This window comes from Arvicanthis niloticus, chromosome 24 (genome assembly GCF_011762505.2).
Source record: "Arvicanthis niloticus isolate mArvNil1 chromosome 24, mArvNil1.pat.X, whole genome shotgun sequence".
NCBI classification, from domain to species: domain Eukaryota; kingdom Metazoa; phylum Chordata; class Mammalia; order Rodentia; family Muridae; genus Arvicanthis; species Arvicanthis niloticus.
The window spans coordinates 5,636,673-5,659,603 of record NC_133432.1 but is presented as its reverse complement, the minus strand read 5'-3'; the positions used below and the strand labels follow the sequence as shown (position 1 = coordinate 5,659,603).

General features: G+C 47.7%; 1 protein-coding gene across 1 annotated transcript; it reads right to left on the bottom strand.

Moving 5' to 3' along the window:
- Positions 1-3,270: 3,270 nt before the first annotated feature.
- Positions 3,271-18,820, bottom strand: LOC143437608 (2'-5'-oligoadenylate synthase-like protein 1). Its single transcript, XM_076922499.1, has 6 exons — positions 18,478-18,820; positions 13,471-13,753; positions 11,824-11,987; positions 7,435-7,676; positions 5,020-5,167; positions 3,271-4,300 (listed from the first exon to the last, which is right to left on the bottom strand). Exons 1-6 carry the CDS (start codon positions 18,673-18,675, stop codon positions 3,800-3,802), a joined length of 1,536 nt encoding a protein of 511 aa, XP_076778614.1. The 5' UTR covers positions 18,676-18,820; the 3' UTR covers positions 3,271-3,799.
- Between the last annotated feature and the right edge of the window lie 4,111 nt (positions 18,821-22,931).

The following is a 22,931-nucleotide window of genomic DNA, read 5'->3' as shown; positions in this document are numbered from 1 at the left end:
TCAGAGCAGAGCAGTGGTGAGAACATGTCGCCGCTCTTGGCCTCAAGCCTTGTCTAGTCAGAACAAGCCATATTGGGCCATGCCGTTTTAACTATTACCCTCAACAAGCACGCTCTGCAGTGCATGCGTCTTCACACCACATCACGCCAGTGAACACTGAAAGTAGGCTCAGCTTTGAGCCAGACGCATGCCAAAGGTGGTGTTCCTAGCACACACACAAAGTTTTCTGCTTTTATGAAACACAACCGTTTAATTCCAGAAAACAAAGAATTTTTTTTAATGTCATTCCTTAACACAAATCAGATTAATATGCCTTTTGATTGTTTTCCATTAGAACATCCGAGTGTAAAAGTGTTGTGGCCCTCTGGGCGGTGGCGGCAGCGAACGCCTTTAATCCCAGCACTTGGGAGGCAGAGACAGGCGGGTTTCTGAGTTCAAGGCCAGCCTGGTCTACAGAGTGAGTTCCAGGACAGCCAGGACTACATAGAGAAACCCTGTCTCGAAAAACCAAAAAAAAAAAAAAAAAAAAAAAAGTGTTGTGGCCCGAGCTGTCCCACGCTTGGGGGCCAAAATGTCAGGGACCGCTCTGTCAATGTTGGAACCCGCACTGCCAGAAGCCTTGGGGGCTAAGTTGTTAGAGCCCTCACTGCCCCTGAAAGAAAATTTTGAAATAGGCCCAAACTAATAAAATAGCAGGGCCCTGTGATTCCTTTTCCCTAACCTAAATAGTTAAAAATGCCTGTCAGCAGCTTTGGGCCCAGTTAATTAGTTACAGAAAATACAGTTATAAGACAAGGACAAAGGCCTGTAAAGCCTTCCAGAAACTGACTGACCAAGAAAGATAAAAAGTATACAAGGACATCCTTAGAAGAACAGAGATATGTCCAAATGAGTAATGGGCCATCTGATGTTCCTCCAAACCCTTTCCCCCTCCATTTGAGGTCTTCTCAAGGTCCAAGAAACTGCAATTTAAGTTTAACTCGATACTATGCTAACTTAGACTGGTACAGTCTGCTGATGTAAAACAACCAATCGTGAACCTACGTAAAAATCTCCCAATTCCCCCACCCCTTGGCTATAAAAGTCCTAATTCTTAGAGCCTCGAGGTCAGTCCCTCTATCCCCTATGTGAGATATGGAGATATGGACTGGCCCAGAGCTCTGATATTACACTGCCTCATGTGTTTACATCAAGCTGGTCTCTCATGAGTTTTTTGGGTGGGCGCCGGCCTGAGACTTGAGTGAGAATCCCCCTTTGAGTCCTTTCACCCCAAGCTGCTCCAGTCTGCAGGTCAGGGTTCAGCAAGAGAGAGAGTGAAGACGGACGAGAAGAATGGAGACCAGACAGAGTGTGATTCAATCCTGTTTTTTCTTCAGTCTCTCTTCTTCTCTCCAAGTCCCTAGTTCCTAGTACCAAGTCTCAGGTCCTAATCCTAGTTCTAAGTTGCTAGTCTCTTTCTCAGTTCCAAGTTACCTGTCTCAAATCTCAAGTTCAAGTGTCTAATAATTTCTTCTGTCTGCCTCTCAACTTTTATATGTCTCACTTCTAAGCCACGCCTTTAAGTCTCATCTTTAAATCACACCTTTAAGTCTCACACACCCAAGGGAAAATCCTGGGTATCTAAAACAAGATGTTATTAGAGTGTGCTCAGCTGTTGTAGACTATTGTAAACAAGTCTCTTGTCAGGGTATGTGGCTCAAGATGGCTGCAAGGATGATAGCCGCTTTCTGCCTTCTGCCGGCTCCCCACAGGGTTCTGTTCCTAGAACTCACATGGTGGCTCACAACCATCCATAACCCTATTCTAAGGAATCTAATAGCGACCTCTGAGAGCACCAGGCACGTATGTGGTATACATACATACAGGCAGGCAAAGCATTCAGATGTATCCAGTAAAATCAATAAGTCTTTAAACAATTTTGTTTGGTTGACTTTTCTTTTTTTTTTTGGTTTTTTTCAAGACAGGGTTTCTCTGTGTAGCTCTGGCTGTCCTGGAACTCACTCTGTAGACCAGGCTGGCCTTGAACTCAGAAATCTGCCTGCCTCTGCCTCCCAAGTGCTGGGATTAAAAAGGCTTGTGCTGCCTATGCCCAGCTAGTAAGATTAAAAAAAAAAATGACTGCTATGACTGAATGCTTGAATCTTCTGCAAATCCCTTTGCTGAATTCCTACCTCCAACACTGATGGTATTAAGACATGGAACCTTTGGAGATGACTGACAGGGAACAGAGCCTTTATCCCTGCCATCAATATTCTCTAAGAGTTTCTCTCCTTCTTCCACATGAGGATCAAGTGAGAATCTGCCATCTTCAAACCAGCAAGAGGTGCCAACGGTCTACAACTTCTCAGTGAGAAACAAATGCTTGCTATTCATAAGTCACTGAATTTGTGGTGTTTTACTGTGGAGGTATAAATGGACCAAGGCGATGACTTATTCATCTGATCAATTTATCTTTTAAGATAGGGTCTCAGGTAGCTCGGATGGCCTCCAGCCTGCTCTGCAGCCAAAGATGACTGAACTCCCAATCTTCCTGCCTCTGTGCTGGGATTGCAGGCAAGAGCCACCACACCTGGAAGTGCTGGGGACTGAACTGGGGACTTCTTAGGAGCCAGGCAAGTGTTCTGCCAGCTGATCTGCCTCAGCCCTCTTCATTCCCATTTAAAAACACCTATAGTGTGGGCTGTATTATGAAATATATAAAGATCTGGATTGAACTAGACTCTTGACCCTCTGGAAAAGAGATACTGTTTCTGTCCCCAGATGCAAATGAGTTGGGAAATATATAGAATGGTATTGTCTAATTGCCTAGAGGTTTTTGAAAACCAGATATAAAGCAGACTTGTAGCTATGGTGAGTTGACCAGAAAACAGGTCAAAAGGAAGATTTGACATAAACCCAATCACAATATCCTTCGGCAATAAGAATCTGATTTTGTTTTGTTTTGTCTCTAGACAATTATTTACTGTTTGTGTGTGGCTTTTAGGAGTTATGGACAGAAAACTTTGAATCAGGGTCTTACTATGTAGTTTTGGCTGGTCTAGAACTCACTGTGTAGACCAGGCTGGCCTCCAACTCACAGAGATCTACCTGCCTCTGTTTCCCAAGTGCTGAGATTAAAGGTGTGAAACCATGCCCAGAAAGAACTTTTAAATACTGTCTCATCTTCAGCCTCCATCTCCCAGATTTTGTCTCTTTTTGCCCCATTTTCCCTAAACCCATCAACCCCCAGAGTTGAGAGGCATCTGTAGCAGAGAATAAACACCACTCATCTGGGAAGAAACAGAGGCTGTTTATTCTCCATTTGAAAGGAACTTGATACCCTACCTTGCCTTGAACAGTTGGAGGCAGGTAGAAGTGGTTGGGATACAGGAGAAGGCTTCAGATCCCCCCCTGAAGGAGGCTACTGGTATGGAGAATTTGGAGGTGGGACAATCTGAAGCAGGGTCCGTGTGATTGGTTAGGAAAGTTGTTTAGCCTCCTCTGAACACGCGAGAATAGTTTGTGAGGCAGCCATTCACTGACCCAGTCTTGACAGCGTAGTCATGAGGATGGCAGAGGCCCTGGTACGACTTCTCAGGTGACTGCAGAATTCCATTGTCTGGCTAGTGTCCGGCTGTACACGATTTCTCACATCCCTTCTGGCTCCTTACTGGCAGAGTACTGAAGATGTGGACCACCCTGGCCGAGGACCGGAAGGAGGGGAAAACTCAGACCATCCCGGCAGAGGACCGGAAGGAGGGGCGACTAGGCCGAGTCTAGAATGAGATAACAATAAAGGCAGAGCCATTGACAGAGGAAGCTAGCTAGGCGCAAATGGAACTGTCCCCTCCCTCTTCTTGGACAGGATGATCGTGACACTGTCTTGGATGCTATAGGATTTAAAGTCAAACCAGTCCTCCAGGACGCGGCCCTGGAACTCCAGCTGCTGTTCCTGGCTCCGGAGGCCCTGCCTGTCTTCGATCTGCTGCTTCAGGCTCAGGACGAAGTCAAGTGGGTGGATCGCATAGGCATGGCTCCCACCATCCGGGTTTTTCACGAAGACCTGGATCTCGGGGGAGATGGTGTCCAGCAGGCAGATGTCGATGTCAGAGAAGATTCCGTAGTAGGCAAGCGAGCATTGGCTTCTGATGAGCTGCCGTTGGCCGCCGGGCTCCTGAAAGGACAGGCGCTGCAGGCCTGAGTATCCCCGGCTCAGGCGGATTTTCTCTTTCAGTTTCTTTATGGGTTCATAAGGGTTCACCCAGAGGATTAAATCGGAGTGACCCCACTGCTGCACGGTCACCTGGATATCGGGTGCTCTCTGTAAGAGAGGGAGGCGGGGTTAGGCTCACATTTCTGTCTGGTGACCCACAAACTCCTTTCCCAGATTCATCTTTGTAATAGCAAAAACAGCTTCCACCCCTTCCCCCACCCCCATCCCTTCACACACCCACGCCACCGCCAATCACTTTGTAGGCACCGCCCATGAATACAGTTTCAGCCCCATGAGGTTGGCTCTCCTCCCATTTGGTAGACAAAGTGACGGCATCCACCACACTGAGTGTTCACTGCATGGCAAAAGGAACGTAGGACACAGCAGAGTTTTTAAGGACTCTAAAGCTAGGGTTGTAAAGTTTTCAAGAAAAAAAAAAAATCCTCCGGCCCAGCGTTGGAGTCATTTCCGGTGAGCAGAACAGGGGGATTATGAATTTGAGAGTATCCTGGGCCACACAGAGAGGCCTTGCTGAATCATAGGCTGGGTGTGGCAGCACAAACTTTAATTCCAGTTTTCCAGAGGCACAAGTAGGTGGATCTCTGTGAGTTCGAGACCAGCCTAGTCTATATAGCAAGCTCCAGGACATAGTTCCTGTTTCACAAACAAACAAACCCCAAGGTTTACTTTGCTGCCTATCTCTCGGCTTTATTTGGCTAGAAAGACTTTTTTCCAGACTTTTTGTCTCCGAAAAGCTATTCTCCACTCGGTGAGCCAACACTATGCCCGTGTAGTGCTCAGAGAGTCAGGCTGGAAGGAACCATTACCTTCACGGTCCAGCTGGGGACGGGGGTGTCCCTGTTGTCATAGCAACAGTCCTGTTTCAGACACTGGTTGGCCCGCTGAGCAACTATGTCCCATCGGTAGCCTTCTGCCACATTGTGGGTGGGGTCTGCTGGATCCAGGATGACAGGCCTGCAACAAAGAGAGATGATGCTTCTAGGTCGGAAGTCACAGGCTAGGGAGATGCTTTCTAGCCTCCATGCTTTCCAGCGACTGAGCTGCCCATCAAGGAGGGCCTTGGCTGGATATCACTGGAGATGGAGGGCGTGGAGATTTCTCACAGTTGGTAGAGAAGGTTCTCAGCTATTCTAATTTTACTGTCTCAACAGGGCAGAGAGCTCTGGCTGCTCTAACAGTCTCTTTAGTATGCAAACACTGACTGACTAACTGTTCATTACTGGCTTGTGTGGAGTCTGCTTGGGCTCCATGGGAGACTGCCTGAAGTGGACCCCACAGCCCATAAGTAAGAACTGCACTATGTGTTCCTTGAGTTTGGGGCTTTGTCTTTGTCACAGAGCGAGAAAGAAAGCTACCTGGGTAGCCTGGACACCTTGAGCTCCATGCACCACTGCCCCCAGCTATCTGAGGAGGGTGATCAGGCAGCAGCCAGTGCTGTCGGGGGGGGGGTGGAGGGGTGTTATTCTTTCAGGCGATCCAGCAGGTGGTCCACTGTAGATGGCGACCTCTAACTGGGAAGAAATGGAGAGCAGAGCAGGCTGGGAAAGAGGAGCAGAGGAAGGGGGAGGGAGGAGGAACAGGAACAAGAGGGAAGCTGAGATTCTAGGTCTGCCTAAGATCCAGAAGTGAGTTCCTAAGTCCTCTGTCAGAGAGGAAGGAGCCTCAGTTGAGGAAAGGCCTCTATGAGATCCAGCTGTAAAGCAGCTTCTCAATTAGTGACCAGTGAGGGAGGGCCCCGCCCATTGTGGGTGGAGTCATCTGTGCTTTGGAGGACGTAGATTTTATTAGAAAGCAAGAGGAGTGACCCAGTAAGCAGCACCCCTCCATGGCCTCTGCATCCGCTCCTGCCTCCAGGTTCCTGCCCTGTGTGAGTTCCTGTCCTGACTTCATCTAGTGATGAACAGTGAAGTGGAAGTGTGAGCTGAATTAACCCTTTCCTCCCCATCTTGCTTTTTGGTCATGGTGTTTTGTCAAAGCAATAGAAACCCTGACTAAGACAACATGAAAAAATTTTTGACCCTCAACAGTCTACATTGTAGGTACCAGTTTACTCTGGGTTTGGTAATTTAAAAATTACATCTAATGTGGGCTGGAGAGATGGCTCGGTGGTTAAGAGCACTGACTGCTCTTCCAGAGCAACCACATGGTGGCTCACAACCATCTGTAATGGGATCTGATGCCCTCTTCTGGTGTGACTGAAGAGAACAGCAATGTATTCATATACATAAAATAAAAATAAATTTTAAAAAATACATCTAATGTGTATGCACGTGCGTGCGCATGCACATGCAGTGCACGCATACATGCACAGGGAGGCCAAGGGTTGACATTAGGTGTCTTCAATTATTTTTCTACCTTATTTTTTGAGACAGGGTCTCCCACTGAACTTGGTGCTTGAAGATCTGGCCTCACTGGTTGGCCAGTAAGCTCCAGGAACCTTCCTGTTTCTGCTTCCCCGAGCTGGGATTACAGGTGTGCACCCCACCCACTTTTTAGATGGGCGCAGTGCATTGGAAAGCTAACCGCAGAGCAAGAAGTTTCCTGATGAAGCAGCCTCCCGTCCCTTTGGTCCTTTGCCTTTCACTGTTTTCCCAGCTGTGTGCTTCTCCAGGTTCAGCGTCCTGCACTGGGCTTATGGGCACACCCCAACTGTATCTTGCGTGACAGTGACGACAGGCTCCCACCCGACTACTCCTGTACCTATGCTGGGATCAAACCTAGTCTGTGTGCATGCTTGGCAGGTGCTCTGGACTCAGCCTTTGTGCTTTCTCGTGGCTTTTTAGGAAAAGCACTGAAACGGTTTAGAGTAAGGTAGGGTGGAAGCATAGCTTTGAGGAACAAGAAACAGACTTCTGTCCCCTACGGCCCTCCAGAAATCTGATGTCTGTCGACTCAAAATTTCAATGTCAATGTCTGAGGTAATCTTGGTGCATATTTAATAAAGTCATCAGATTCCATATTTCCCCAGTCTGTCTGTCTCTCTCTCTGTCTCTGTCCGTCTCTGTCTCTCCCTCTCTCTCTCCCCTCTACCTATCTGTCTTTCTGTTTCTCTATCTCTCTTCCCCTGCTGTCTCTCTGTCTCCATCTCTCTCTGTGTGTCTCTGTTTCTCTGTCTCTCTCTGTTTCCGTTTCTCTCTGTGCCTCTCTGTCTCTCTCTGTGTCTCTGTCTGTCTCTGTCTTTGTCTCTCTCTGAGACTCGGTGGGGAGCACGAACCCAGTACCTTTCTCCTCTGAGCTGCCCCCTGACGAAGGCCTTGATGACTGGGTGTTGCAGTGTGTAGTACTTGGTCCAGTAGATGCAGATGAGTTCATGGTCCTGAATCAACTCCATCACAGTGGCGAGGCCTTCATCCAGCCTGAAGTTTTCATCCTCCTGGGTGCCTGCTTCCCACGCGTAGACAGTTAGCAGCTCCAGGGCATAGAGAGGGGGCAGGTTGGCCCGGGGGCACTTGTCTCTCACATACTGAAGAGAGGGAGGAAGAGACAGAGAGGGATGCCAAGATCAGGTGTGAAGACGACACCCAGGTCCAGGGACAGAAAATTAAAAGTCTAACCCACGAGCTGTGTGACCTTGGCAAAGATACTTTCCTTTCCTGGGTCTTGGTTTTCCCATTTTAGGGTTAAGTGTTTAGCTCAGAAGACATCAAATTGTTTCTGAATTCAAATTTTGGGGAATTTAATTTATTGTTTTGAATCCTCTCCTTCCTCCCCCTCCTCTTCCTTCTGTCTCTCCCTCTCCCCCTTCCTCTCCCCCCTGCATGTGATGTGGTGCAGGTGTGGAGGTCAGAGTTCAACTTCATAAAGTTAGTGCTTTCCTTCATAAGGTTAGCTCCTGGGATCAGATTAAACTACTGTCTGGCAAGCACCTTTAAGTCACTGAGACCTCTCACCAGATAGATTTATTTTTTTGTACGTGCATATAAGTGTGTAACACAGTCTTTTGTGTTTTGTTTTTGTTTTTATTGGATATTTTATTTACATTTCAGATGCCATCCCCTTTCCCCATTTCCCCTCCCTAGAAAACCCCTATCCCATCCCCCCTCCTCCTTTTTGTTTTTATACAATTTTTTAAAAAATGTTGATCAAAGGCTTTTTAAGTTTGTTAATGCTCAATAACAAGATGCCCATACAATCAGAAGTGTAACCCAATTCTCTCTCTCTCTCTCTCTCTCTCTCTCTCTCTCTCTCTCTCTCTCTCGTTTCCTAGCTAGCTCCTCCTTTCCTTCTCCTTCTCCTCTCCTTACTCCTCCCACCTTAGCTCCTCCTACAAATCACCCTTTCTGTTAACATAAAACTTTTCTCTCAAAATATAATTAGAACATAACTATCCTAATTTGTGTCAGTAAGGTACAAGATAAACCTAATACCCAGTCCATCATTTTGTTGACTAACCAGAACCTCTGTCATCTCTCCTAACTAAAAGACTTAGTTTTGAACCTGGCTTTTTTCTTGGCTTTAGAGTGAATGTCAGCTGAAAACCATCCACTCAGATCTTTTCTCTCAAAGCAAATAGCCAGGATTGGCTATGAGACTATAAGTCTTCAACCCCGTCAGAAATCCAGAATGAATGAGTTAACTGAAATTATGGGAAGCACAAAGCATAGCTTCTAAAACTTAGCCAATTTATAGAGACCGCTGAACACCTGGACACTCCCTATACTACAGAACGTGGGAGCATCCGATCTTCAGCCTTCTGGCCCAGGATCATCTGACAGACCGAGTGATGCAGAATTATTAAGGGCTGATTGCTCTGTAGTTCAGATATGATGAACTCATGGCTCATAAATGAATCACTAACCATTGTGCATCACTTTATGTACACAGTCTGGCTAGAACAGTCACAACTGTTCACAACAGGACATTTAGCAGCGTGGTCTGAGGGCTCCTGGCCCCAAACCTTTTCAGCAGCTTGCTAAATTGCACATTTCCATTTATACCAAGTAGTGAAAGAGGTCTGTGGAGGTGGGCCTAGAATCTGCATTTTCAACAACAATAATAGATTCCCTCCCCCACCTGCCAAGGCAGCATCTGTGTGTAGCTGAATGTCACTGCCAGCCACCAATGGAACATTCTGGTAGCACTGAGATAAAATTACCTAGGAAGTGGGGAAGAACCAGCCTGACATAGGCTTAAAAGCCATCTTCTAAAGACAAACCAGGTTCATCCTGTTTATGATTAAATCTCGGTTTCTCAAGGATTGGGCTATGTCCCATCTGTAGCCTTAACTATGAATAGTTCTGTACTACCTGTCCCAGGAATGTCCTTGTTTCAAAAAGTTAATAACCATCCTGCAACCCTACCTTTGTTTGTTAGAATGGCCTTGTTCTGGTGACTGTCTGTTGTAACGGTTACCTTTCACTCATGTCTTTGTTTCAGAAGGTTGTTATGTCTAAATTGTCATGCCCCTGTTCTGCTCCTGTAGACCCACACACATTTGCCCACCAAATCTCCCATTTGAAACCCCTACTCCTGGGCCATAAAAACTTTGTCTTCCTCACATCCAATGATAACCTCTCAAATTCTACCTTAGCAGAGAAGACAGCGCATGTACACAAATAAAAACGCTTACTTTAAAAAAAAAGTGTGCAACACTATGTATGCACGGGGATGGAGATATTTCCTCAATCACTGTCACATTTTGAGTCTCTCTCTCTCTCTCTCTCTCTCTCTCTCTCTCAGATTTTATTTATTTATTTATTTATTTATTTATTTATTTAATGTATATGAGTACACAGTTGCTGTCACTGTCCTCAGACACACCAGAAGAGGGCATAGGATCCCATTACAGATGGTTGTGAGCCACCATGTGGTTGTTGGGAATTGAACTCAGGACCTCTGGAAGAGCGGTCAGTGCTCTTAACCGCTGCTGTCTCTGCCTCCCCTGTGTGTAATGGGTGGTGTGCCACTGTGCTTAGTTTTTTACGTGGGTGCTGGGGATCTGGGTTTAGGTTGTCATGTTTGTGTCTCAAGCATGTTACTGAGTCGCTTGCCCCGCCCCACTGTTTACTTTTGACCTATATTTAAAAATCTAAAATCATTGGTACTAGCTTGTGCTGGGCAGTTTTACGTCAACTTGACACAAGCTGAAGTCATCTGAGAGAAGGGAACCTCAATTAAGAAAATATCTCCATAGGATCAGACTGTAGGGAATTTTCTTAATTAGTGATTGATGGGGGAGGGCCCCGCCCATTGTAGGTGGGGCCAACCCCCTATGGGTGGAGCCATTTCTGGGCTGGTGGTCCTGGGTTCTATAAGAAAGCAGGCTGAGCAAACCAGTCAGCAGCACCCCTCCATGGCCTCTGTGTCAGCTCTGGCCTCCAGGTTCCTGTCCTGCTTGACTTCCTGTCCCGACTTCCTTCAGTGATGGACTATGATGTGGAAGTGTAAGCTGAATTAACCCTTTCCTCCCCAACTTGCTTTTGCTCATGGTGTTTCATTACGGCAATTGTAACCCAAATAAGACAAATCTCTTTAATTTTTTTCAAGGCCAGGCCTGACTATGAAGCCCAGGCTTAAGTGTGTGGAGGGGGTGGGCACGAAGGGGGCTTACAGAGTATCCCACCCGACAGCTAATATTTATAAAAGAGTAGATTGATTATAATATAATTCGTGCTCGGGCGATCTCTATTTCCTCACCCCGGTATTAGCGAATTTATGAAGTGTAACTGGAGATGAATATTCACAGGTAAAGGTGGGCAGCACCGTCATCCAAGGGGACTGAGGTAGAATTCTACCAGACTCCTTACATTTTTTTTTTAACTTTACTTTTAGTCATGTATGTGTGTGTATGCATGTATGTGTCCGAGCACGTGAGTGTGTGGGTGCTCACGGAAGCCAGAGGCACTGGATCCTCTGGGCTGGAAGTTATAGGCAGTTTCAAGGGGCCTACTGTGGGTTCCGGGAACTGAATCGGGCCCTCTGCTAGAGTACTACATGTTCTTAGCTGCTGAATCATCTTTAACTCTGCTCTGCTTGTCTTTGAGGGGAGTCTCACTGTGTAGCCTAGGTTAGCCAGGAGCTCACTATGTAGACCCGCCGATCCCCTCCCCTCTCTTCAGTCTCCCAAGTGCTGGGGTTACAGTGCGTTCCATCATAGGTTACCTGTCTCTTGGTGTATCTGTTTATTTTACAAGAAGACCGCCCTTCCACCATGAGTGCATGCGTGGTGCGTGCATGCGTGGTGCGTGCATGCATGCGTGGTGCGTGCATGCATGCGTGGTGCGTGCAGTGGGGCTATTTCTGATGCTTTCCTTTTTCCAGTTTAAATAATTCGAAACACCCATTGCATTGAAATATACTGGTTTCTCGTCAGATACCACATGTGACACTTGAAAAGTAATCACCACCAAGGACCAGTTCCTTCAGTCAGGACCCGGACTCAGAAGCTGTCATCACTGAGAGGCAGAGTAGTAGTATGAACGGATTTTAAGGAATTCTTCTTCTCCTTAGTCTTGAACTGTGGGGCTTAACGTTCACAAACCACAGGAGTGGACATCAGTCCAGGGAGACAGTAGCTGCAGGTTGCGGATGTCCTAGCATCTGCCCACCCTTCCTGCAACCCTGTGTCCCACTGATGCCTTTCCCCAGGCTCACCCTGGCGGCCCCCTCACCTGCTGGTACCAGTGTTTGACCAACCGCAGGAGGCTCTTCAGCTTAGTCGGCCGATGCTTCACGAAGTTTCTCTGCAGCTCGCTGAAGGATGGAGAGAAATTTCCTGGGTACCCGTTAGCCTTGATCAGATCCACAAAGACCTCGGAGTTGGGACGGGAAGGGCCTGAGGAGAGTGGAAGCAAAGACTGAGTGAAGACTCAAAATCCATCATGGACTAAATAGGCGTTTGGGTCTGGCCACTCATTAGATTATGGTTTATCTCCAGAGAGACCAGATGTTGGCATTTTGTCTAGGCTCCGCCCCATGGTTACCTGGCAACAGCCAGGTGCACCTGACTCAGTAGAAAAGGGGCTAATTGTCCCCTCCTCTCTCTCTTGCTCTCCTTTCCTTGGTTTCCTACCTTCTTCCCCCCTCTCTCCCCATTTCCCTCCCCCTCCCTCTTCATGTGTTCATGGGATGCCTCAGCACGGGTCTCCAGAGGCACCCCCTTCCCCCACACCATACCGCACCGCTGCCAAACATATCTCTGGTTTCTCTTTCTTTTTACAAAACACAACATCTGAGACCTTGTACGGGTGTCTTTCTGGTGACTTCTTTCTTTCTTTCTTTCTTTCTTTCGTGTGTGTGTGTGTGTGTGTGTGTGTGTATGTGTGTGTGTGTGTATGTCAAGATGTCAAGACAGGATTTCTCTGTCCTGGAATTCGATCTGTAGACCTGTAGACCAGGCTGGCCTCAAACTCACAGAGATCTGCCTGCCTCTGCCTTCTGAGTGCTGGGATTACTCACCACCCCTTTTACCCCCATCGAGTTTCTGGTGCAATTCTTTAAAAGCTCATACTTTAAATTTTACTTTGGTGACAGGGTCTCACTGTGTACACCTGGCTGCTTGTTACTTAGACTGGCCTAGTCTCAAACCCTTAGAAATCCACCTGATGCTGATTCCTGAGTGCTGGGATTAAAGGCACCCTCCAACACACCCAACCTGGTGAGTCTTACTCAGGAGAACCAGCATTGGGCTTCCCATGTCTCAGGTCCTCCCTGGATGCCCCAATTCTTTCAGCTTTCCTTAATATCTCTTTTATCAATAGGTCTCTTCCTGGATGATCGAATGGTATTTGTCAGTATTCATAGGGGAGGACTGGGTCTATGCCACGCCATGAAGGACTTTCTTCCTGAGACTGGACACCATTGCTAGTAACCGTGGGATAACGTGTACAGCCTGTAATCAGTGTGTGTGTGGGGGGTGGCTTACAAAAATCATTATGGTTTCTATCTCTGAGCTCTGCTTCTGGGAAAGGTCACACAGACCTAGTAAATGCTACCTTGCTTCTGATCTGACTCCTTCCCCTATTGGGGCTTGGAGCTTTCAAAATATTCTTCCCGCAGAAAGTCCTTTCCTGAAGCTTATTTGGTAGTTACCGGGGGTGGGGTGGGGTGGGGGAATCCCATTTCCGCTAATCGCTAGTCACCATTTGTCTTGTGTTCCTAGCGGGCCTCTGAGATAAGTTTCTGTTTCCCAGGTCCACATGGCAGCTCACTTCAGCCCAGGACACGGGTAGGAAGGAGAAAAGTAAGTGGCCACCAGAGGAAAGAGGTCACCGTCTCCGGGGGAGGTCAGACCAGGCATGTACTTCTGTTTCCCTTACCCAGGGCTCTGTAGGCAGGCACGATGGTGACAGTGATGGGCTCCCAGGTCTCCCTGGTCTGGATGGTGAAGATGAGACTACTGGGAACTCCGTCAGTCACGCTCAGGTTACTAAGCCCAAGGTCCAGCAGATCCCGGCAGTAAGACATCCTTTTCTGTATCAGGCTCAGAACAGTGTGGTGGTGCTTGGCCTCTTCCTGGAAGCTATGGAAACAGCTCAGGAACACCACCAGCTCCATGTTTGTGGTACTCCTGAGCACTGTGCCGTTCCCAAAGCAGCCTACCTGTGGAAGACAGGACCCTGTCACCCCAAGGCCCTCTGTCGTGTGCCCGGCAACCAGGGGCTCTACATAAAATATAGCCCTTTAGTCTAGAGTCCTCCCACACGGGCTAGAGTCCTCCCACATGGGCTAGCTGAGAAGTGTTGCTTCCACCTCAGGGTGCAGAAACATGGAGGATGAGTTTTGCGGCAGCTAGACTCTAGAACCCAGGCTTCTTTATGCTTTCTTTTCTGACACACGGCCTACAGCTGACCTGGAACTTGCCATGTAGCTCAGGCTGTCCTTGAACTGGTGACCCTCTTGATTCAGCCTCCCAAGCATGGGTTCCAGGAGTGACCCACCAGGCAGCCCTTGCTTATCCCCCTGCACTGCACACCTTTGGAGATTCAGTCTTGTCCAACCCAGAGACATGTCCACTCCAAGGGAGTAATGACTGATTGTTCCCAGTGTAAACACTCCAAAATGTTCAAAATCCTCTGTTGTGTGCTGACACGCTGCCACAAGTGGAAAAATCCCATACCTGACCCCGTGTGACTAACAACAGTGTATAAAACTGCCTTTGGGTATGTGAAAACACATGAATTTCCAGAATAGACCTGGGAATATTCTAAGATACCGCATCATGTTTATATAAATAGGCCGAAGACCTGGGGAGGGGAGTGTTTCGAAACCTAAAACACTTCAGGGTCTTAGTATCTGGTAAAGGCCTCCCAACCTGTAGAAACACCCATTGCACCATCTGTGAAACAGAGAGTTAGTCCCATCAGTTCCTCTGTCCGGCCATCCATCTGTCTTTCCTCTCTCTCTCCCTCCGTCCCTTCCTTCCTCCCTGTTTAAATTGTATTGTGGATGGCTCCTGAGCCTCCACCATGGTAGGCAGACTCTGGCATTTAGAGCTGTATGCCTAGCCCTGACCTGACTCACCAGCTACAGGATCATTAGGAGCCCAAAGTCCATCAAGTGAGAAATCAAGACAGCGATGGGGTTATCGGGAAGATCAGACACAATGCTGAATGCCTGGGGCTTGTGTGGGGGCCATGTCCCGGAAGTCAGCAAGGCGTGTCCCGGAAGTCAGCTGTCAGCAGCTCGTATCTCTTCCCTTTTTATCAAGTCGATCCCCAGCTGCCTTCTCCGAATTAGTCACATTAGTGTCCCTCCCTTCCTCCCTCCCTTCTTCTCTCTCTCTCTCTCACACGCGCGCTCTCTCACTCTTTTTCTCTCTGTCTTTCTCTCAGATTTATTTATTTTATATATGTGAGTACACTGTCACTGTCTTCAGACACACCAGAAGAGGGTATCAGATCCCATTACAGATGGTTGTGAGCCACCATGTGGTTGCTGGGAATTGAACTCAGGACCTCTGGAAGAGCAGCCAGTGCTCTTAACCGCTGAGCCCTCTCTCAGGACCCCCAATTTCCATAACTCTTAATGGCAAGAGACTGGACTGTTTAATATTTTTCCATTTTATTTATTCGTGTCCATGTCCCACATACCCCATGGCACACATGTGGAGGCCAGGGGACAGCTCGTGGAAGTTGGTTCCCTCATTTCATCATGTGGGTTCCTGGGATTATACTCAGGATGTCAGGCTTGGCACTAGGCACCTTTACATGCTGAGCCATCCTGCTGGCCCCCAAATCAGATGATTTTAAAGAGAGAGTCTAGGCTTTCTCTCCTGGCTCTGCCTCCCTGGCACGCAAAGCCCCACACCTCTCTGGCTCACCTCTGGCTCACCCCACATTGGACTCCTGAGGTTGGGTCATTCTCTGGGAGGCTACCTTTCTTGGTTAATGAGTCACTGCAGAAATTAAAATACTGCTATCGCAGGCTGAGCAGTCCCTGTATCGGCACCACCAAAGGCCATTTAATGCACATCTCCTTTCTAATCACCATGGAGATGGGCCCCATGACCTGGCTCCCCTGGGCACAACACTGACTACAGAGGCGGTGGAGCATAATCCACTTGCAAGGTCTCCCAGCCAGCCAGGGAGTGACATGGCCGATGGGTCTTCCTCTCCATCCTAAGTTGGCCTCCACACACTGTGCTCCGCTCCCAGAGAGCAGGTATCTGCGGTTTTTGTTCTCCATTTTAATTCTGATCCCACTAGTGTTCAGACCTGGTGCTCCTATCCTGAGAGAAAGGACTGGAGATTGATTGCGGATGTGGCCAAAGGGCGATCCCTCTGCAGGTCAGGTCACGTCTACATTGCCCTCTCCCTTCCCCTGTGAGGAGAGTACAGCTTAGGATAGACTTCATGATTTTCTTTTGTTGTAATCTTCTCAAATTCAGTCATGTGGACAGCTCAGCCCTCTGGAGTTTCAAGGGTGGAGGGATAAATGAGTGTAGGATACATCGGGTGCAGGATACATTGAGTGTAAGATACACTGAGTGTGGGAATACATTGAGTATAGGCTACATTACATTGAGTGTAGAATATATTGAGTGTAGAATATATTGAGTGTAGGATACATTCAGTTTGGGATACACCCAGTGTGGAATACATCCAGTGTAGGATACATTTAGTATAGGATACATCCAGTGTGGGATACATTCAGTGTGGGATACATCCAGTGTGGGATACATCCAGTATGGGATACATCCAGTGTGGGATACATCCAGTGTGGGATATACTCTTACTGTTCTTGCTCTGTGGGTGTGGCTGTCATTTAGTGGGTTAAGGGGATGGGAAATGAGGCTTAGCAGTTTGCATCTGTAGCCATCAAAACTTACTCTACTTGGTGAGTCTTCTGCCTAGATACTTGCTCTTCTACCCATTTCTTTCTTAGGTATGTCAGGGAGGGAGTGGTCTAGAGTATACCCTTGCCCAAGAGACTCCCAGAGACCAGGGAAAAGCCCCAGGCAAGTATCACAATGAAAACCTTTGTTTTTAAGAATTTACCCTGAGATAACCTGTAGGCTGCATGATCTCAGTGCTGGGCAATGGGGGATGATGTTTGGGGTGTTGCAATCACAGAGGAGCAGACCAAGGACTCAAGACCTGAGCACGCAAAGTCACACAGCTGGTGAGAGGAAGAGCCCAGACTCAAACCCTCTCTGTGTGGTGGCAGAACTATGGCTGCCACTTCTAAATCATGTGACCTGAGGTTTTGGAGATGGAATGGGTTGCAAGGAAGGCAGAGGCTCAAAGCTGTTAAACGTGTCCCAATAGAGCAAGTTAAAACCTCAGGCTAGAGTCTAGAGTCCTAATTCTAGTCTGGATGTTGCCATTAATTTGGGGTATGGCATTAGGGTGTGTCAAACTCTCCGTGTGTCAGTCTCCCTAACATTTAAATGAAGAATTGGCTGAGGCTAGTTCTTCTCAAAAGCTGTGTGTGTGTGTGTGTGTATGTGTGTGTATGTGTGTGTATGTGCACCATCCACACGAGTGCACATCTGTGTGTGGAGGTCAGAGGTCAACCTTGGGTATCCTTCTTTAGGCTGACCATTTTGGTTTTTGACACAAGGTCTTCTGTGCCCCGGGGCTTTGCAGATTTGGCTAGACTGATAAGCCTACCGTTTCTCTTGTCTCTGCCTTCCCAGGGCTGGAATTATAAATGTGAACATCCATACTCAGCCCTTGTCCCACCCCGTTCCAGGGTCTGTTGAACTCTGTGATCCTTAGCTCAGCTAGGGTGTGGGGGAGGCAGCTGGAAGAAGGATTTAAGGAGGAGAAAAGAAATCTAGGTGAGAAACTTGGGTCACTGTTTGAGCAGCCATGTTCAAATCCCAGCTCCAGCGCCAACAGTCCAGCTCTGAACCAGCCCGATGGCCTCTCAGCCTCCATTTTAAGAGTCTTTCTATTATCAAAAAATTAAAACATGGGGGAAATAGGAAGGAGATACCACCCAGGCACCTAGCACATCTGAACTTGCCACATCTGTGACCGTCTTTTTTTTTGTCCATGCCAAGGCTTGAACCCACAACCCCACCCCCACCCCCAACACACATCCTGGGCTTACATTCTAGCCTTGAGCCACAGCCACAGCCCTCGAATTTGCATCCACTCAACCACTTTAAAGTGAACAGTAGACAACAAGGTGCTTTGCCCCCAAACAATATAGCATGTGAGTCTCCCAGAAGAGAGTCCCCCACCCCAGTAGGTGCGATCTGACTTGACAAACAGCAATTTTAATATGCAGGTCATATTAAATATGTAGCACTTATCCTTCAACTCACATTCTTTCTGTCTCTCTCTCTGACTCTGTTTCTGTCTCTCTGTCTCTCTGACTCTGTCTCTCTGTCTCTGTGTGTGTGTGTGTGTGTACTTTTCTGAGACATGTAACGTAGGCTGGCTTTGAACCCATGATCCTCTTTCTCTTGCTTCCACCTCTCACATGCTGGGGTTGCAGGTGTGGACCCCCAAGTCAAGCTCCCCCAAATTGTATTTTACAGATTACATATCAGGATTGATATGCAAGAGGCCTTGCATTTTGCCTGTGGTCGTTATAGCTCTGACACGGCTGAGCCTTTGTTAGGCTCATCCATAAAATGGGACAGAGTACACGTTTTTTAAGGACAGAACGTGAGGGTTTAAGCTACCGTTCTCCCCAAAGGTGGTCTTTTATTCTCTTCTTCGGTAGTTCATTCTGCTCAAGGCAGTAGGTCGCAGACAGCTAGCTGGGGCGTCTGGAGATGTCAGAAGCAAAGTAGGGATCATGAGGCAAGGGGAGTCCCTGGCACTGGGGTTTGCCCCGTCCTGGCTGGGAATGGAGAGGTCCAGTCTTACCTTGAGAACCTTCAGCACTCGCACATCCCGGGCCAGGCCACGTTCTCCACGGAAGTTCTCCTCCCTCAGGAACCGCTCTACAGTCTGCACAGCGTCCAGGACTTCTTCTTTCCATTCCCTGGTTGGCTGCAGCCACTGAGCCACAAAGGAGTCCAGCTTGGAGGCCGGGAAGCCGTACAGCTCCTGGGCTACTGCCATGTCTGCGTGGACCACAGACAGCCAGCTGCCACAGGGCTATATAGCTGAGCCCCCACCCAGCTCCCAGCGCACACCTCCTTCTTTTTTAAGGCGGTTCCTTTCTAGCTGACCTCTAGCACCCTTGGATGGAAAAGGGGGGTGAAGAGAGAAACTTGGGAGCAAGGCTCTACGGTGGGTCCCCTTCTTGGAGATGTATTGTCATGGCAGGTGTGCTGAGGGACGGGAGGCTGGGGCTGGCAGGTCCGGACCGCCTTAACAGGGTTGGCATCTGGCCAACTTGTGTGCAGTAAGTTTCGATTCTTAACAGTTGTAGTTTCCCTTTTATGACGTTGGTAAACTGAAATTGGCTTGAGTCTGACCTTCTGGCGACACCTTGTATAGATGACTCAGACCAACTGCCCCCCACCCCACCCCACCTGTCATAGGGAAACTGAGGTTTGGAAAGAGAAAGCGCCTACTCACGGTTATGGTAAGGAATGAGGAATCTGGAATCAGAAGGACACTTTGAGGTCCTGTACCCTTTGTTAGATGCTTTTTTATTTATTTTGTTTAAAAGAAATTTTATTATATTTATATATTTATATAAAATTATAATAAATTTTATATAAATTTTATTAAATATAATAATTTTATTTAAAAGAATTTTAAATTTATATTTATGTAAAAGAAAAAATTATATCTATATATTTTTTTAGGGGGGGTGCGCATGTCATGGCACAAATGTAGGGGGTCTGAGTACAACCTGCAGGGGTCTGTGGTCTTCTTCCACCACGTGGGTTCCAGGAACTGAACTTGGGTCGTTAGGCTTGGCAATGAGCCATCTTGACCCAGACTCTCATATTCTTGGTGCACTAGATAGATTTGGCGATAATAGCACCTCAGAAATCGGTGTAAGTGAAACATAAAGGTTCCGAGCAGAGAAAATGTGTGGTCAAGGCAAGGGCTTTTACTTTCTCACAAAACATTTACTTAGTGACCAGCGGACGCCATCCACGGAAGCCAGGATGGGCTCAGCGTCCCGGCCCAGAGAGTTCTCTAAGCTATGAGACAGATGAGCAGGAATTGAGATTCCCGAGGGTGTGAAGCCCTTGACCGACTCAATCCCAGAAGGACAAACTGGGGCAACCTAGGAATCACAGAAAGGAGGGCATGAGGCCTGCGTAGAGGCTGAGAAGTGGGATCAGCTGTGGAGTCAGGACTCAGGCGGGAATGTACTTCAGAATTTGGTGAGGAGCGGATATACCAGGGCAGGAGAGCACAGTGCTGTTCACTGGCTCCTCCCCACTTTCCTGTATTGATTCCAGCATCCAAAAGCATTTACTTAGCACCTACTATGTCCCAGGCAGGTGACTAGACCAGTGAACAGGCAAGAATCCCTGTCCCCACTTAGTGGCAGAAACAGGTGACAAGTAAAATTAATAAGTGAAATGAGACTAAAGAAAAGGTGGATGAGAACTAAGCAGAGAAAGAAAACAGAGAAAAGGGCCAATAGGGCAGGCCTGCGTGTGTACGTAAGTACGTACGTGCAGTGGCTGCGTGTGTACGTAAGTATATACGTAAGTGCGTGGCTGCTTTAGGTACTTTGTCTTTTGTTTTAATTTTTTTATTCATTTTTTAAATCTATATGAGTACACTGTCTTCAGACACATCTGAAGGGGCCATTGGATCCCCATTACAGATGGTTATGAGCCACCACGTAGTTGCTGGGAATTGAACTCGGGACCTCTGGAGGAGCAGTCAGTGCTCTTAACCTCCGAGCCATCTCTCCAGCCCAGGTACTTTGTCTTAATCAGTGAAGGCTTACTGAAGGAGACCTTGAACAAAGACAAGAAGGCGGTGCAGAGTGAGAGCTGCATGGACAGGGAGGGAAGAGAATTCTCTATAACAAAAGACAACCCAAAGCATGTGCAAAGGCCCTGTGGTGGCCATGCACTTGTCGGGTCTGAGGGACATCAGGTGCCTAGAATGGAATTGATGGAGATGGACAGTTGAAGGGGGGTAGGAACCGGGTGGGGGTGGGAGGCGCCAGCTCCGGCTCTTGAAGACTCTGTGATGACTCTATTGTCTTTATTCTGAAAGAAACAGTAACAGCCGAGAGCTCCGAGCAGATCCTGGATATGTGGTCTGATTGATTTCTCTATTTTTTGTTTTTTTGTTTGTTTTTGCTTTTTCAAGACAGGATTTCTCTGCATAGTCCCGGCTGTCCTGGAACTCAATCTGTAGACCAGGCTGGCCTTGAACTCACAGCAATCCACCCACCTCTGCCTCACGAATGCTGGAATTAAAGGTGTGTGGCACCATACCGGGCTCTGACTGATTTCTTTAAAAAGGCATCATTTATTTTTATTAATTAATAACTTGAATGTGACTGCTCACTCAGGAGGCAGAGTCAGGTGGATCTCTCAGTTCGAGACTAGCCTGGTCTACAGAGTGAGTTCCAGGACAGCCAGGGCTCCACAGAGAAACTCTTTGTCTTGGAAAAACCAGAAAACAAAACAACTTGAATGTGTTTGCAGAATGCAAACATCACACACAGTTCTAACAAAATGTTTTAAAAGCCAAAACAACGCAAATGTAGATGTCTCTAACATCGAGATTGTTAGAGACAAAAGACCTGTGAGTGGAGATGGACTCTGAAGTCTTTAAGGATTCAGAGCTGGGGCAGATACAGGGGCTCAGTGACGAAGAACAAGGAAGAGCAGGAGGGTGAAGGACAGGAGAATGTTCTGGAAGCCAAGTGATAATACTGTTTGACAAAGAGGAAGTGGCTCACTGGGTCACATGCCAGGTGAGTCCCGAGTGAATCAGAAGCACATCATGCAGAGAACTGAGAACCTAGCTCAATCGCTCTGCCTCCTCCTTCTTCTTCTTTTTTTTTTTTTTTTTTTCGGGACAGGGTTTCTCTGTGTAGTCCTGGCTGTCCTGGAACTCACGCCATAGACTAGGCTGGCGTCAAACTCAGTAATCTGCCTGCCTTTGCCTCCCAAGTGCTGGGATTAAATACTGTCTCAAAACAACAACAACAACAACAAAAAGATTATTTTGTTGCTACTTTGTAACTGTAATTTTGCTACTGTTATGAATTAGAGTGTAAATAGCTGATATGTGACCCCCCCCCATTTGGCCCCAAAGGAATTACTACCCACAGGCTGAAAACCACTGATGTAAGCTGCTCCATGTCCACTTTGCTGTGACGGACTGATGATACCTTTGAAACTGTGAATTAATCAATCTTTTGGCCTTTCTGGAAGTCTTCTCCTCCTCCTCCTCCTCCTCCTCCTCCTCCTCCTCCTTCTTTCTTCTTCCTCGCTCCTCGTCCCCTCCTCTCCCTCCTCTCCCCCTCCTCCCCCTCCTCCCCCTCCTCCCCCTCCTCCTTTTGAAAGTTCCTGAGCCTTGGTGTAGGGATCGGTGTGATAAATGTCCCACTGACGGCTGAGTGACACACACTCACTCTCTGTCCTTTAGCCAGCTAGGGGTTTGTACTCTAACCATTCCACAACCAACCAAAGTTCTCTGATGGGGTCTGAGAGCTCTACTTATTACAGGTACAAAGATTTTTTAAATATTTTTTTTATTTTCCTAGACCCTGTGTGTGTGTGTGTGTGTTTTTTTTAAAGATTTATTTAGAGTGCTCTAGCTGCATGTACACCTGCATGCCAGAAGAGGGCGTCAGATCCCCCTTACAGATGGTTGTGAGCCACCATGTGGTTGCTGGGGATTGAACTCGGGACCTCTGGAACAGCAGACAGTGATCTTAACTGCGGAGCCATCTCTCTGGTCCACCTAGGCCCTCTATTTTTTGAGACATGAATTTCGAGTTCATTTAGCAAAATTGTAGCACTAGGTTCACCCCCTGAGACCTCTGAGGTCCCAGCTATAGGTTCTGGGCTAGGTTTACAGTACTGGGCATGTGTTTATTCCCATGAAACACCCCTTAAATGGAGCCAGGAAGCAGACCCCGTGCCGTTATTGCACCCATGAGCATCTCTTGTTAGGCGGTCATCAACGTAGCTTTAAGGGTACACAGCTGGCTACAGCTGTTGATGGTTTTTACCCTCTGCAGCCTGCACAGCGCTTTCCCCGTACTATGAAAGCTAACCACTAGAGGGCGCTTCTCAACGCTGCTAACTTGATTTCTCCAAGTCCTATGACTTGGCTATATGGCTCTAACTGGTCTAGAATTCTGGAGCGAAGGCAATAGCCTGAATTATTTTGGGAGGCTCCAGGGTGGCCCTGACTAACACCTGGAGGTTATG

Coding starts and splice junctions, on each gene's coding strand:
- LOC143437608 (XM_076922499.1), bottom strand. CDS start 18,675: ATGGCAGTAGCCCAGGAGCTGTACGGCTTCCCGGCCTCCAAGCTGGAC. Junction 13,754..18,477: donor GAGTGCTGAAGGTTCTCAAG/GTAAGACTGGAC, acceptor TGTCTTCCACAG/GTAGGCTGCTTTGGGAACGG. Junction 4,301..5,019: donor TCCCCAGCTGGACCGTGAAG/GTAATGGTTCCT, acceptor CCTCTCTTACAG/AGAGCACCCGATATCCAGGT.